General features: G+C 53.0%; 1 protein-coding gene across 7 annotated transcripts in view; it reads left to right on the top strand.

Moving 5' to 3' along the window:
- Positions 1-16,016, top strand: part of LOC117238016 (dachshund homolog 2) — a 143,952-nt gene extending 127,936 nt beyond the window's left edge. For 3 of the 7 annotated variants that reach the window (XM_033502517.1, XM_033502516.1, XM_033502515.1), the window contains 4 exons: positions 5,668-5,814; positions 6,583-6,837; positions 12,562-12,648; positions 13,945-16,016. In XM_033502517.1, the coding sequence (XP_033358408.1) occupies positions 5,668-5,814; positions 6,583-6,837; positions 12,562-12,648; positions 13,945-13,997 (542 nt within the window). In that variant the 3' untranslated portion in view covers positions 13,998-16,016. Of the gene's footprint in view, positions 1-5,667; positions 5,815-6,582; positions 6,911-12,561; positions 12,649-13,944 lie in introns of all 7 variants that reach the window. The other 4 variants (XM_033502521.1, XM_033502519.1, XM_033502520.1 and 1 more) reach the window with 4 other exon arrangements.
- Positions 16,017-16,426: the final 410 nt, after the last annotated feature.

The following is a 16,426-nucleotide window of genomic DNA, read 5'->3' as shown; positions in this document are numbered from 1 at the left end:
TATCACGGCGCAGCCCTATCATCCCGCTCCATCGACGATCATACTTACCGATAATATAATATAAATCGGGCTAAATTAATGTATGCCGGTCGTAACCCGACAGCGATTGCTACCTTTAAAACAATTATCCGGGAATAGACGTGTTACCAACGACGCGACGCGATCCTCCCCTTTCGAATCCACCGAACTGGATCGACTCCTCCTTCTTCTCCAGATTCGCGTCTTTTTCTTCGTTTTCGCGTCGATCGATTCGTCAGGGACGAACACATCGAGCGTACGCTCGGTTTTTTCGATCTCTCTCTTCGATCTCGCCAAAGGGTTCGAGTCGAAGGTAAAGAAGTCGAGCAAAACGCTACTACGGCTATTACGTTTCCGCGCGCTGGACCGAGTAACCAGATCGGTCGGTTTCGAATGACCCACGCTCACCCGCGAAGTAAACATTTTCATATTGGTAGCGTAATTCAAGCGCCGCACTGGTCGCAAGTTTCGTCTCTTCCGGTACGCTTCCACCATGTCCGACCACACCTGAACGCTTAGACGAAACGTGGACGAAAACGTTGAAGAAGCGAAGCTAGGAGGAAGTTCCGTATTTGTTTCTGCGGTCGTTGGAGTTTCTTCCGCCTGTTGGCCTGAATCTCGTTCGAAACACGATCGTTGCCCCGGCAGGCAGTTTCGCGAGGCGTGTTTCGTTTTCGTTCGCGTTACGCTAGTCTAGCCTCTCGATTTCTTTCCTTCAACGCGAATCTAAAGCTCGTCTGTCCGATAAACAGAATCGCCGAGCCCGACGATAACGTATACAACGGATGTTAATAGGATAAATTAGTTTGTCCTATGAAAACAAGCGGCGAGACGAAACAGACGCTACTCGAGCGAATGGTCGCGAGAATATTTCGTGGCCCGGAAAACCGAAGGGACGAGCACGAAAGAGGATTTTCCCTGGTATACCTCGCCGCCGGATACCGGCTATCCCGATATCGGATAAAAGAATAATACGTAAAAGCGAAAAGCTTTCGACTTTACGACGTTCCGTGGCATGGAAACCAGTCCAAGGGTAGCTACCCTTCGCAGGCAAGGGAGCCGAACGCGTTTGACCCTCTCGGGGATGTTACCACTGGCAAACTGGATTCCGATGACCGATCTCCATTTCCATATGGGTCATGGAGTAGAGAGGAGGGTGGCGAAAAGTTGTCGCCGCAAAATTGATATTTGAACGAGAAGCGACCCTAGCTGGCGCGTAAGAGAGAAGGGTGAGAAGGCACGATTGTCACGGTGAATCTCTGGCAGTCGTCCCGAAGAATCGATCCTCCGCGCTTCGTGAGGCGACAAAAAACGGCCTCTCCCCTCGTGAAACGTGAGCGTACGTGCATGCGTGGAGAAAAGAAACGAGCGTTGAGAGAGGAGCAGAGAACCGGAAGACATCGGTTCGCGGTTTCGTCGATTAGCCCGAAGGACGGACTCGGTCGAGCATCGGTTCCAGCCGTCCGAAATTAGCATTCGCACAGGATACACGGTCTAACTACTATCGACGTTCGTTGGACTATAATCGTCCGCGGCGAGCGGCGTGGCTCGAGCGTAATGTTATTCAACGGACGGCTTTTGTATGGATATCGAGAGAGCCGTAGAGCACAGATGCTGTCCGTCGGAGGAGATCGAACTGCTGCTGCGTCTCGAGTAGGTGCGTAAGAACCCCTTTAAACACCGGGTAACGGCTGTTTCGACCGCTCCTCGGCCCTCGAGGACGTATTCGGGCAAGATTACGCGCGCTCATCCACACGCCGCAGTTCATCCGCCTTCATGAATCGTAATTACGCATTAAGTGTACGCGGCCAGCTTCCACGACCCTAATCTTGGCTCCTCGTTATCCCTTTCCGAGGATAGATCTCGTTCAACGTTCCACCTTAGGAGTCGTTGCAGCTTCTCGAATACCAGACGATTGGATTTCGCGGAAAGACTGGCACGAGGCGAATCAAAATGTATAGGGAAAGATACAGCGGAATCGCGAATCGACCAAAGAGCGGTATAGAGGGAAAGCAGAGATCGTTTGGGCAGGGTATTATTAATTTTTCCTAAGCAGATCCCGGTCATCGACGAAGAAGGCCGCGGGCTAGGAAGGAGCGAGCGCTGCAGGTGCCGGGAATGGTCAATATAACCTCAAAATGTAAATCATATTGCTATTCCCGGAGGGACTGTTCTCTCGTTCCGGCAGGAAAACGTGTATTAAACGCGAGCCGGGTAAGACGACCGGGCCTGTATATTAGTTTCTGCGGGTTTCCCTATTGGATTTGCCCCGTCGCGTTTCCCCTGATTGTTTACGCGGCCGGCCGCTAATTCCCGGAGATAGGCGACGACTTCGAAACAGCCCGAAGCGATACCTAGCGCAAAATCTCTCGACGTTGCCGACACAACGTGGCTGTTCTTTGTCGTTTTCCGTCCAGTTTCTCGCACGTACGTTTCACCCGCGTTCTCTCTCATCGAGATCTGCACGATTCCGGTCGTGACAGCAGCCAGATCGATATCGGCCCACGAGATCTCGGTCCAACGTTAAACGTAGGCGGACGCGACGAGAGAGTTCGCGAGTCTTCGACGTGGGTAGTCCGCGCGGACAGCGGCCAGAAAATTTCTGATCGAACGCACAGCGGTAGCTGATGCATTTTGACGTATCTAAAGAGAGAGAGAGAGAGAGAGAGAGAGAAAGCCCGCTTTCCCTTCTCCCTCTTCCCGTTTCTCGTTCCTTTTTTCTCTCCCTACTTTTCTTCTCCGGTGCATTATCTAATGGAGCATTCTCCCCCCACTCGCGGTATCCCTCGACCCGGTATCTCGATCGCGCAACCCCTGTGCCCTGTGAACGAATCTGGAGATAATTCCCTGCGCGGGCTTCCCGATCGACGGGCGACTCATCGGTGTTCGGCGTATCCAGGCGATATTCGTTCGGTCGAATAGCCGTGCTCTACTCCCGGCTCTGATTTCATAACCATGACCGCGGATTTCTTTTTCTCGGACGCGCGATCGACGGCGTCGCTTGCCAATCGCTGTAACAGGCAATACCGGAGAGATCGACCTTCGCGCAATTTGCAGCTGTGTCGCGTAGAAACACAGCGTGACCTATCGATATCGATCGAAGGAGAAATAAGGGTCGTAGAGACGATAGTCAGTCTCTCCTACCCTTCCAAAACGCAAAATGCCGCGAACAGGAACAACGAAGAAGGAATGCTCGCGTAGCGATTCTTCGCTTCGCGCTAAGCTGTTACACGGCTGTTGCGCTGGAACCGAGGCGGAACAAAGTCGCAACGAAGACCGTAGGAGAGACAGTTCGCGGGAAGGCCATCCACCGCCGTCACCGAACAACTATTGACTCGCAACGATCGGTACCGTGTGCAACGTACAGCGTGGACGTCAAAATTGCTGGACGATCGTGGACGAACCACTTCTCGCAAGACCAGAACCAACGAACACCTTCCTGCTTGTGCCTCGTTCACGATCGTCGAAGCGGTTCTCGATCGCGGAGTGGGACGCGCGCGGAGGAAAAGTCGCGACGCGAGAAACTCGGGCGGCTTTCGGAATCGTAGGTGGAAGTCGGGCCAGGGCAGCCCTGGTTCGGGGCAATTCTTTGCCGGGCTCGCGTGTATCCTTAGTATGCAACGTATGCAGTCGGTTGTTACCGAAGGAGTGGTTTGCCGAGCGGCCAATGGCGAGTGCTCGAGCTAATTCTAGGGTGCCGCAGCCGCGCCATCTTTGCATCATAATGCTGCGCCCCCCGCTTCTCCCTCGTACCCCACAGGCCGCTCCTACCACCGGAGAGAAGTCTGTCCCCTTCCCACCTTGTCCCACCCCACCCACCCGCCACCGGCGTACTTTGCTTCGTGTCCCTCCTCGCCCTCGCCAACCCTCTCCTCCGCCTCCCTTCTCGGCCTCCTCCTTTTCCTTCTCCACCTCCTCCTCCTCCTCCTCCTCCTCCTCCTCCTCCTCTCCGCACCCTCACGCGAGCTTTCTCCTTACCCTGCTATCGTTGCACACCTATTCGACAGCAAGGAGAAGACAGCATCTGGACGGGAACTTGGAGAGACGAAGAAACGGAGCACGCGAGAGAGAGTATCGAGGAGGGACGAGAAAGGAAAAAAGAGAGAGGAACGCCGCAACGTCTCGAAACCGCGTCGTTCCTCGAAAGTCGGCGAGAGCAAGATCGTAACGGAGAAAGACAAAGGTGTGCGCGCGGGGAAAGGGGACACAGGTATACCGGCATCGTGATCAGGTAGAGGGGGCAAAGGGGTTGTCTGCGCCTTGTCTGCTGGGAATCAATCATGTATCAGTGACGCTCAACCGGTGTCCACCTGCCGATCGCGTGGAAAATATCGGTGAATCGGGTCCGATCGTAATTGTCGAGACCGTCTTCCCGTTTCGGCTGCTCCGTTAACCTTAGTTCGGAGCTTTCTAATTTTACGCGCGTCATCCTGGTTATACAGGAAGCGGCGTGCGAACGAAACGATACTCCGACGGTGTGTAAACTATCTTTTACAATTTCCACGACGCCTCCTCGTTTAATAGCACCCTTCGGCGTGGGTCGGACAAAAATGACGATGCACTTGCGCGTCCGTGGCCGATTCGCACTCGTTTCCTCGGTGACGAGATTAATTGGACGCTAACTGCCGACTTCCACGTTAAACACAGGGTAGTCCCAGGAAAGGGAGCTCTCGCGTTGTTTCCCTGCGTTCCGCGAAATCCGGCCACCGTAGAAGCGGCAACGCCGTCGATGTCGATCTGAACGATGATCGCGCGATCGAGGCGTCGACAACAAAGCCCAGGTTCGCGAGAGATCGGGGCCCGAAAGTGCCGGGAGCGGGTGATCCCGAGCAAGACACAATGGCCGGACGCGGCGGTTCGCAATAATGGAAAATAATTAAAGCGGACAAGAGGAGGAGGGACGGTTCAAACGCGCCGACCCGAGAGCCTCGGCCGATCGCTCGATCGGCTTGTCTGCAAGAACGCGTCTGACCATGTCGAATGTTCTTCCTGCGCGCCTCCGCTTTCGCCAGAATTCTACAATCCGAGAATCGAACGAATTTCTTATCGGCTCGGGATAGTTTCGAAGATAGCGAAAATACACGAGAGAAAGCGATCGCCAGCCTAATCGGTGTAGCGAGTCGCTGCAAAGCGTAGTACGCGATACAGTCGAGCAACCGGAGGGCCACGTTCTATCGAGATAAAGTAATCAAGAAACACGGCCGAGCTGACAGCTGCGAGGCAGTCGCGAAAAAAAATTGTTCCCGTTTGCAAATGGTGAGAGGCGTCGAGAAGGGGAACCGGTTTAACCGGGCACCCAATTCGTAGATCGATCGATAACTAGATCGAACGATCGATCGACGTCGATCCTCGGTTAGACATCGTTGACAGGCGCGCACGGTAGCCGACGGGACGATCAGACCCCCGCTTAGACGCGTGTTCGAGGTCCGAAGCCCCCTGTGCTGGCCGTGAAACCCCCCGCGGTACAATGATACGCCGAGATAATTTCGTTGGACTTTGACCGCGCCGGGGTTCCACCACCTGGGGAACCGTGAACACCGCCTACCGTTAAGTCGTTTTGACAGGTGTCCGTCGAAGTCGTTCGGAAGAGTCGCACGCGACATCCCCGGTAGAAATTATGCTAAAGGCTTTCGATGTTTCTGCTTTCAGTGATGTACCAGAAGCGGCTAAAGAAAGAACGAAGGGCAAGGAAACGCCTACAGGAACAACTGGAACTGGAGATCAAGAGGCGCACGCAGCTCGAGGAGGCGTTGAAAGCAACGGGGGCTTCTTCCGAGCAAGTCAGAGCGATTACCGGTAAGTATCAGTTTCGAGTGAAAATGGAGCGGGAAAAGAGGCGAGTTCGCGCGCGCTTGCTCAAGGATTATCGTGATACCAGAGAAAGAAAGAAAGAAAGAAAGAGAAGAGCACGAAGACGTAGTAGAAACGGGAGAGTTTCCATCGAGTTCTGTTAACTGTTTCCCGGACGATTTCTCTCGCAGAGCCTTCGGGCTACCGGTGATCTCGGAATAAATTAATTAATTCGCCGAGGCAAAGCAAACAGCCTGACACCCGACAGAATACGATTCCTTACTTATCCCCTGCCGGCGGGAAGATCCTTGCCCCCTTCCCGTTTCAAACACGGCAGTCCCGATGCTCGCCTCTTTCTCGATTCTCCGGTTAAACTGTTAAACGATAAACGGCACGATTCTTCGGTGGTAGGGGTTCGGAGGCAGCGAGAGGCACACCGCGGCGGCACCCTTCTTCCTGTCACTAGCAAAACTCGAGCACGAGCTTGAAACCCTTTAAGTGAAATCTCTTATTCCGATATACAACGCGGGTCAGGAATCCCGTTCGCGTCGCAACAACGTTGCTACTCCCGCTGCCGCCACTGATTAACCCTGTCAAAAGCAGAGAGTAGCGATACTAATTTCGAATGAAACAGAGCACGCGAGTTCGCCGCTTCGAGACGGCTGTTGGAGGGATCGTTACCTGCTCCCGTAGCAGGACAAACTATTACGAACACCGTGACGGAGCAAAACGCTCGACCAATTTGATTTTGTTCCTTTTTTTTGTGTGGTTTAGAAAACGTGACGGTGGAGGCTCGTACGAGTTCAGAGCCGCCGGAAGCTAGTCCGGTGCACTCGCAGTCACAGCAGCAACCTTCGCAGCAACAGTCATCCCAGCAACCCCTTCAGCAACAGCAACAGGCCCAACAGTACAGGGAGGCCCAGGTACCGCGTCCCTCTCAACAACCCTCTACCCCCGAGAAACCGGCATGGGGATACGGTTTGGACCTGATCGGCAGCCAAGCCTCCGCCTTCTGGCAAAACTACCAAGGTCAGTTTGCTGCACCATCCTGTGACTAACCATCTAACTCTCGAGAAGTACAACAACGTCGAGACGCTGAGTGATACGATAACTTTCTGCCTCTTTGTACCGAGTCAATCTGCGCACACGGACGACAGAAAATAAGCTGGCGGACTAACAATGGCGATCGAGCGAAATTTAAGAAAAGCGGCGAGCCTCGCGGGCATCCGTTTCATAGCCACGAGAAGAGGGAGCGGCGCAACTGCGATGAAAAGAGGGCGAGGACCCGTGGCAAGCCGCTAATTCGGATAATCGCATTCCCGTATTAGGATCCACTCAATTTTTCTGATCTTCCGGCCGGGTGACTTCGATTCTCGATTACCCAAACAAAAAAGAGGAAGCCTCGGTTTTTCGGTGGGAGGGGGAAGAGGCTGCGGATATCGTAGCGAATGGAAAGAAAGGAGAGAAGAAGGAAACAACGGAGGGCAAAGAGACGCGCGTCGCGCCGGTATCGCGCAAAGTAAATTATTCGAAAGATCTGGGGAGAGGGAGAGAGAGAGAGAGAGAAAGAGAGAACGACAGAGATAGAGAACAATCACGCCGGGGGCAATAACAACCCCGTACACGGGATGAGGGTAGACGAGTCGGGGGCGGGCGACGGGGGGCCAGAGTCGGTTCCGACGAGGAAACACGAGGTATTTGAATAGGGTCCCACAGCCACCCGGGCATCATGATGCGGAATCCATTTGCAATAAACAACGGAGATTTAGATGGGGCGGCGGGGGAGGGGGACCGCCGGGTCGAGCAACAAGGAGGAACATAGGTCGACGTAACGTTGTCGTCTGAGGTGGATACTTACGCCACTGAGGGGACTTCGGGGCCGCCTTGTCTTCGAGTCATGCATTCTATACGAACAGCGCCTCTCATTCTCCTCGGAGCGCGGGAAACGCGTCGAGGAATCGCCCGATGAACGACGAACGGCTATAGACATATCGAGTTTCGAACAAGTAGAAAGGAATGGTAATTAGCAATATCGGTGCATCGATCGTTTTAAACTGTCGATGCTACTCCTTCCTTGCCAATACTTTCAAAAGGACAGATAGTGTGAGAACGAGCTTGAAAGTATGGAGGCGCGGATCGAACGAGAAGCAGAGAAAAGCCGGTCGCAGTTGAAGCGAATCGCAGTAGCGTTTAATAAGCTCGCAACGACCCACTTTTGCCTGTGCGGTAAGCATCCGTGGACGATGGTCGCGCTCACGGTAGCGGAATACACGTATGAGTGCCACTGAGTGTAATGCAGAGTTTATGCACATCTCTGGCAAGTAAGGAAGGAGCCGTAATTTCCCCGGCGGCCACCGTGGCTCTCGGTGGCGTTACCTGTCTTCCCTCTCCTTTCTTCCTTCGCTCGCTCTCCCTTCGTTTCCCTTAAACCCTCTACCTTTCTCTCTCATCCCCTTCCGTTCTGTGTGTCTACTTCTCCCTTTCGCTCGCTTTGTCCCTTGTACTCCCGCTCCTTTCTCCTCTCTCGCGTCCCGTTTCCCCCCTCGAGTACGTATATACGTGTACGCGCACAAGCGCACACGACGATTCCTTCGCGTCCATCATCCAGCATCCACCATCCGACGAGTACGACCAAGCACTCTGCCACGCTTTAATATTCAGACTATATGCAATAATTTCGCAGCAACCATAACGTCTCCCCTACTCCGCGTGTCGGCCGCTGTCTGGCGACAGACCGTACATGCCGCACCTCGTCTTCGCGTTCCTCTCCACCTTCCTCCTCTGTCGTTTATTTCCTCTCCTGTCTACACCGTCCGTCCGTCCTTTTTCCGATCTCCGAATCCACCTACTCAACCGCGACAATGCTGCGTCGTCCTATGATCAACCGTACGTCGTAATCGTTCGTAATCGACAGATTGGGAAATAGATGTCCTGGTTAAACGCTCGAGTTGGAAGCGTGCCCGTTCGCGTCGCGCCGGTCCACCGAGAAATATGCGTGCACGAGTATCCGCGGTGAATCTGTTACAGCGCGGAAACTCCGAACCGTAAAGCCGGAACGAACCAAGCAACGATACAATATACCGCGATTGGTCGTAGGTTGTAAGTTGGTCGACGCATCTGGACGGGAAATCTTGTTTCTTGACGTCGCATGTGCGGGAGGCGAGAAAATAGTACACGACACGCGGCCTGGTTCCAGCCGGAAAACGCCGTGATGAGATATTCTGCCATGGTGTTCCTCGCTCGATCCGGGTGCTGGTCGACGATCCTATGTACACACCTGTACGCGGCGCACACGTGCGTGTACCATTAGACGAAAGACAATAACCCCGCGAGAGTGATAAACCGTGACGCGTGTATACGAGCAATATAGAAGCGAAAGGAAGCTAACGCGTCGACACGGGAAGCCTGAAAATGGTAGGGGGCTTGAAAGCGTCCCTCGCCGCGAATATATCCACAAGACACGACGTGGTTTTCCGGCGAACAAGCCAGGACTAGAGAAATCGGGAGGGTAAACTGGAAGGGGAACGAAGCATCGCTCCTGTGTATGCTTGGCGCTAGTTTGCGCGAGGGTAACTAGATGTTAGCGGATGCTGTCGAGAATATCGTCGGTCTCTCCTCTTCCTTTCCACGTGACGATTACGAGACGCGATTCAGTTCGAGCGACTTTTTTCCCATCTTGCTCGCTCCTTCTCGACCTCGTTCAACTATACGCTTGAATTTATCGCCGAGAAACGGTCGCACACCCTCTCGAAAGGACGGAAGGAGCGCGACTCTCGTCGGAAATCGCGAACGGTGGATTAAATTCGCTTCTGTCGCGCAGCCGAGCGAGAGATTCGTGGAGACAGGAGGTGAACAGGAGGTCGCAGTTCGTTCGGAAAAGCGTCAGGATAGTGGTGGTGTTTCTATTGGAAATCGAGGCGGACGCGAGCATCGTGGCTCGAGCATTCCTCTTCGTTCTCGCCATCTTCGCTTTTTGTTCCGCTCGTATCGCCGCTTTTTGTGTCTCCGCGCTTCTCCATGCACCTCCTTGATTCATACAATTTCACGGTCGGCTTGGTACTCGAGCGCCTATCTCCACGCATCCTCCGTCTCCGAGCTCTCCTCGCCCTCACCCACCGCCTTCCCTCGGCCCCCGTGCCAGCGCCCCTGTTCCTCCCTCGTTCACCGTCCGTCTTCTGTTTTACATAAAGATCAGAGCATTAAAAACGCGGCGCTACACGAAATCAACCCCATGGCCGTCCCGCCGCCGCCTTCGCCTTTTCGTTCTTTCCTTCGAGTCCTTCTTGCATCGTGCCTCCCCTTTTCCCACCTCCTCCTTCTCTTCCTACTCCTACTCCTCTTCTCGTATATCGGCGGTCTTTTTCTCCTCGACTTTGCTAACTCTCGACTCGAGCCTTCTGCACGAGAAAGAGAAAGAGAAAAAGAGAGGAAGAGAGAGAGAGAAAGAGAGAGAAAGAGAGAAAGAGAGAGAGAGAGAGAAAGAGAGATCGACAGCATTCGAGCAATTACCGCGGCCGGGACACGATCCTCCGGCGGAGTCGCTCCGTTGGATGCTCGCGCGAGAAGATCGTCGAACCCGCTACGACGTTTGTTTTTCAGCGCACGAGGTCACGAAGCGTTCGCCGCCTCGGAAATTACTTATTACACGCCGGTGTAATAACCTGGGATTCTTCGATGCCTCTACGGATACGTTTGCCCGCTCCCGATCGAGACATTCCATCTGTATGTTGCGCGATTAAACTTTTCTTCATGCGGGCCCGTAACGTTCGCCCCATGTAAAACCAAAATTATCCAGAAAGAGAGAGAGAGAGAGAGAGAGAGAGAGAGAGGAGTTTGACGGTTGGTCGATTCCGAGGGGCGAACCACGATCAAAAGAAGGAACCTCGAAACGAAAGACGCGTGGACGTGGAATTCGAGCGTTCGCCGACTAAAAGACTGATCGATCCAAGCACCGGCGTTTCCAATGACGTTGCCACGTCGTCCGGCACGATACCTCGATTTTTCGAGGAACGGTCGAGCATATATATATACCGTGTATTCCTTTTTTCCTCCCTTCCCGAGCCACCGCATCGCTACCGCCGCCTTCCACTTCTTTTCTTCGTCTCCTCTCTCCAGAGACGAGTTGGCCTTCTCCTGCGATGCATTGTGCGCCAGTTAATTACGTGCGGATAAACGCAGAGTCATACCGGATACAGTTCGAGAGGTTCTTCTTTCACCGATCTCGCTCGGAGGCCCTCTCCGCCGCAGTCGACAGCCGAAAAAATCGGCGGCCGGGACGAGGGTACAATACCAACCGTTTAGAGGTGAGAAAGAGGGGTAGCAGACTCGTTCGGTACGGCTTGAAATTGTTTTCATTGTTCCCGCGATTTGTCAGGGTGTGTAATACGGTAGCAAAACTATTAGTCGCCTGATATCCACGGATGTACGTGAGGCTCCAAGTGCACCGATGCGTTTCGCGGCTACGATCTGTCTCGATCGAATCGACCCGTTCCTCGACGACCGTCTCTCTTCTCCTCGGGGCAAGAAAAACTCTGTCGAACAACGAACTTATCCCCGGCCTACGGTATCGTCCTGCGACGTTCAGGACGAGAGAGGCGCGCAAACGACAAAACGCGACACCCTTCGCAATCACAGCCAACCCGGCCGTATCTTGAGCAGTTAAATTGTCATTTGGATATCAAAGGGACGAGAAACACCCCGCGCGCGGATAAGGGCGCCAGAGGTAATTTGGCTCAGTGGAACGCAAACACTCGCGCTCGGCTCCGCAGTCCCGTCGAATATAACGGCTCTGACGAACGCACGAATTCACACCCACCTACCACGAAACAGCCCTCAGCTATTGTTGCACAAAGCATAATGGAATCTCGGCCCCGACGTCTCTAGCCCGCGCGGTCGCGCGACTCGTGCTACGCGGTACATCGCCACGGCTCCGACTTCTCTCCACTCTTCGTCCGTGTGCCAGGCCGCGCCTGTTAACTCGGATTTAATAGCCTCCCAATTCGATTTTACCATTGCCCAAGGAGGCACCATTTCACGCTTGCCGATTATATTCGCGTCCCCTTCCTTCTCTCGCGATTAATCCTTTCTATCGACGGATAAATCTCTCGCTCGGGGCTGTTTGTCGACCTACGTTAGAAATCTCATCGGAATGCTCTACTTTTGTTTGCATTTGTCGTCGAGCTTTCTTTCCAATTCACGATTTCACCGGCACGCAGGATTTTCAATTTTCAGCAAGAGAGGGACACGAGTCGTAGCACGCTCTCCTTCTTCCGATCCACGGGCAGGGATACGATCGTGAGGCTGGTCGAAGGGACGTTGCGTCGTCCCGTGGACGCTTAACGAAGTAGACCGAAACGAAGAGTCCGCCGGCGGTTAATTCGGCGCGATATCATTAAAGGGACATTTTCCAGTTTTCACCCTAATCCTTGCGGAATTCAGTGAGCAAACCTGCGGCCCTTTCACGCCTGCCTTCGTCCGTTATCCCTGTCCCGTCCCTTTTCCTTTCCCCTTTCTCGCAGTTCGCGCTCGCTGGTTTTCCACTAATTACCGCTCCGTTTCATCCTTCGCGCCGCGTTTCGGTTTACGCCTCGACGAAATCGACGCCAAGACATGCATTTGGTCGCAACCGTGTCGTCCCTCTGGCCCTTCCTCGACGCTTTATCAAATATGTAATCGCTCAACCGAATTGTTCCCAAGATCCGCGACATGACAGAGATAACCAACGAATTTTTTGTGTTTTCTTCCCTGTCGCAGAGTCTCTGGTGCAGGAACTCGAGCTGGAGAGAAAATCGCGGCAGCATCAGGCGGCCGAGAGAGACCAAGTGAAGTCTCCTCTTCAAGGTGGGTTCAACGACGCTTCCACGCCATTGAATCTCGAGCAAACACGGGCACCGGTGACTTAGTACAAGAGACGTCGGCGTCAAGATCGACCGGTAAAAGTTACGCGGAGCCATCGCGACTAGCCGCCTCCGGATACGGAGGGAGGCGAAGAAAATTCGACGTTCGACCGGAACGTAACTTGATTCGTGGCCGGATCAGCGAGCAGGAATTTCTTGCGACAAGAAACAAAGTTCCGGATCTTTAATTAGAAAGTCTCGGGGATGGCAGTCGCGTTTCGACGGGGTTGTTTCTTGCTGCGGCGTCACCGGCACACGCCACTGCCGGATTCGAAACTTGCCGTCGCCTCTTGCTTCGCGGAAACTTGTCGAAAGTTCCAGGCTCCGCGACAAAAACCGTCTAACCGATGGCGCGCGATTTCGACGCTCTTTCTTCGTGCCTTTCTCTCTCTCTCTCTCTCTCTCTCTCTTTCTCTCTTTCTCTCTCTTTCCGTCTCTGTTTCTCTCGGTTTCGAAGACCCCCAACGTGACGCTGCACGTAAATAATCGTTCTTCTGCCCGCGAACCAAAGTCCACCACGGCTTGGCAGCCGCTTAACGAGTGGTCCGCTTAATTGGCCGCGGCTTCGTAAAGTCAACTCTTCATCGGTGGAATGATCGTTCTCCGTTTACGCTTTTCTCTCTTTTCGAAATTAACCGCGCCGCCGAATGTTTTCGGGGATCGTGGAGCGCCGAAACCGTGACAAGGTCCGTCCGTGCAATTTGCGTATCCTCTTTCTCGAGTGTAACGCAGCGATGTTAGGGATAGCGTAGGAGGAAGGTAACACACGGGTGGAGAAACGAAGTAAATCGAGTCTGGTGGACTATTAAAGCGCGTGGTGATTTTCAATCATAAGCGACAGTTCGATAAAAAGTCGAGCGGCGGCTCGATCACAAAGGCGCCCTAAGGGCCGATGAGTCGACCCGTCTCGTATTTACGAACGCGCCCGATAGAACCCATCCTCGGTCTCTCTTTCTCCCGAATATCCGCGTCTCGTCCCTTTCGCGTTCATCTACGTCTCAAGAGGCAAGGATAATTAGTGAGCGGCGCCGCTTCCAACTGAACGATCATCGAATCATTCGCTCGGTCTTCTCTCTTATTCTCAAATCGGTCGATCGCTTCATCCGCCGAACCGCGTGTACTCGATCGACGATAGGAGCACGGGGGACAAGAAGCACGTTTGCGTTATCAGGCTACGCGATTCTTCTCTCAAGCGACACACACCAGGACACCGAACTCTTGACCGCCGCTTCTGTTTCAGAATCCCGAACGGGTTACTACAAGAACTCGGTTTTGTTCACGAGTGCGACCTAGAAGAGGCTGGAGGAAAGCAGAAGAGGGGCGGAGCGTGTACCAGCGAGCAGCCAAAACGAGTGATCGCGATCGATCGAGGCAAGGAGCAAGAGAAACGAGGGAAACGGCGTCGAAAGTGGCGCGTACCGAGCCATCGGACTCGTGCACAGACTCTTCGTCGTAGTTTCGTGTGATTCGCGCGGCTGAGGCGACTGAATCGGCCGACCATGCAAAGTGATATCGATCGCCAATGGACGAGATCACGTAGCTTCGAACACGCGGAGAAGAGAGTGCGCGTCCAACTGCGCGAGTTTAACGCTCGTGCGAACCAAGCTTACTCGCTCGTCGATCGAGCGTGGCACAGATGACAAAGAACGTTAAACCCGAAACGTCGATCGAATCCACGATGAATGCTTGTTGTCGGTCGCCCCCTCGGGGCAGGGACTGCTTTCGGATGTAGCGACAGTCGCAATCGACGACGAGCAAGGATGGAAACACATATCAATGAAACGACAGTAATGGTTATTCGTTTTCCAACGTTTCTGAAACGCGAAAACGCAGCCATTTTAATCGAATCACGCGGTGGTTTCCGGCGAGAAACGACACGCGAATGTATACCACGTCCAAGGATATACCGATTTACCCAGGGACAATCGAAACCGCGCGTGACTTTCGTATTTCGCGGAGAACACGGCCGAAAGTAAGCGAAATGATGATGAGACAAGCACGAACTTGCAAGGAAATTTATCGAAAGAAAAATAAAGAGACGGAAGATATTTCTAAAGACTGCTTGAGAGTGCGTGCGCGCGTGCATGCGTTCCTAGAGGTACCTATCTCCTAATTACAGATCGACTTCAATTAGTTAATCGTGTTAAACTGTACGAACGATCGGGCGCACCGCCTCGGTTTCGAGTATTATTATCATTATTATTAATATTATTTCCCCGACGACGGTGTACCATGAGAAGCCCGATCGTTGACGGGCGTGGGAAGAAAAAGAAAAGCGCGCGCGTCTCGAGATTCGTCGGCTCGTCGCTTAGCCATCGATCGGAAATTCTTGTACGGCCAACTGCATTTCCGATCTTCTTTCGAACAGCATAATATCGTGCAACAAAGCACAGTTCGCGCGTGGTACCGTAATACCGGACACAAAAGCCGAGAAGCTTCGCGACGAGCCGCGACTCGATTACTCTGTATCATATAGAGCGTGAGAAGCTGTGCGAATGTGAGTGTGATATCGATAGACAGTTAAGTGGACGGAGACTGTGAGAGAACGTGATACACAGATCGACGAGAATTTAAGATGGTGACGAGAACGAAACTGAATTAGCGCTAGAACGATAGAATACGCTTCGATCGAGATTAGCAGAGTGAGGAGAGTACTAAGTGCGAGAGAGAGAGAGAGAGAGAGAGAGCGGAATAAAAAGAAAGGGGAGAAACAACGGATAAATTCTCCCATGCGTTTTAAATCGTAACACCTTATTTATATAAATAAACTTAGTTACTACCGTCGACAAGTAAGGCTAATGCATATTGCGTGTGTCCTTCGTTTGCGTTGATCGGCCGCAGCTCGGCGAAATATTTCCGGTGAAACACGTTGGACGCGACCAAGAGGGAGATAGAGGGCGCCCGAGCCGAACCGCGACGAATATTTCCCCGAGGCCGATCCCCGTATTTAAGATCCATGTACAAAGTCTTTTGCCCGTAAGGTTCTTGTGTTGTAAAGTTCACATAATCATAGTGTCTAGATCGTACGTACCGGCTAAAGCCCGTTAAGACGATGCTACACGTAGTGAAACGAGAATTTAACCACCGATAGCTCATCTGTATTTGCCATCGCCACTACCAATCGAACGGGGTCAATCTCACGATCGAGAATCGCCGGCACGAGACAGAGAGCAGTCGACTGACTCGACTCGAGTGCAATCGCGAATTCGGCGTACGATTCGCGAGGACGAGCTCCGATCGATCGGTTCGCGACTATGAAGAACGAATCGAACTTGGATTCCACTGACACAGGCGAATAATCGATTATGGTGGGAAAAGGAAACGGTTACCGGCGATTCTCGATCGGCGAGTCGGGTAAATTCGCGTTAACGCGATTGAAGAAAAAAAATTCCGCAGGAAACGGGGTGGGTAAACGGGGCGGGTTGCGTACAGGGGAAAGAAACTCGTGGGTCGGGGGGGTCGGGTGGGGAAAACCAGTATCGCCACACTACTGATTAACGATGACGACGAGCGGTGACGATTTCGCGATCGGACTTATACAATCTAGTATCGAGGCAAAAAAGTGTATTCATTGTAATTCAGCATTATTACCTATAAATAAATAGTTGTTATTGTAAAGTCTTTGTGTGTATCTCTCGTTAACCAATTCCTGTCGCCGTCCTGATCCCCTTGACCGCGCTGAGAAACACGGTGAGAGGAAAAAGGACGAAAAGAAGGAAGGC

Source organism: Bombus vosnesenskii, unplaced genomic scaffold (genome assembly GCF_011952255.1).
Source record: "Bombus vosnesenskii isolate JDL3184/JDL3185 unplaced genomic scaffold, Bvos_JDL3184-5_v1.1 scf7180000013431, whole genome shotgun sequence".
Classification (NCBI taxonomy): domain Eukaryota; kingdom Metazoa; phylum Arthropoda; class Insecta; order Hymenoptera; family Apidae; genus Bombus; species Bombus vosnesenskii.
Note: the sequence above shows the minus strand (reverse complement) of the source record. Positions and strands in the feature narration are given on the sequence as shown.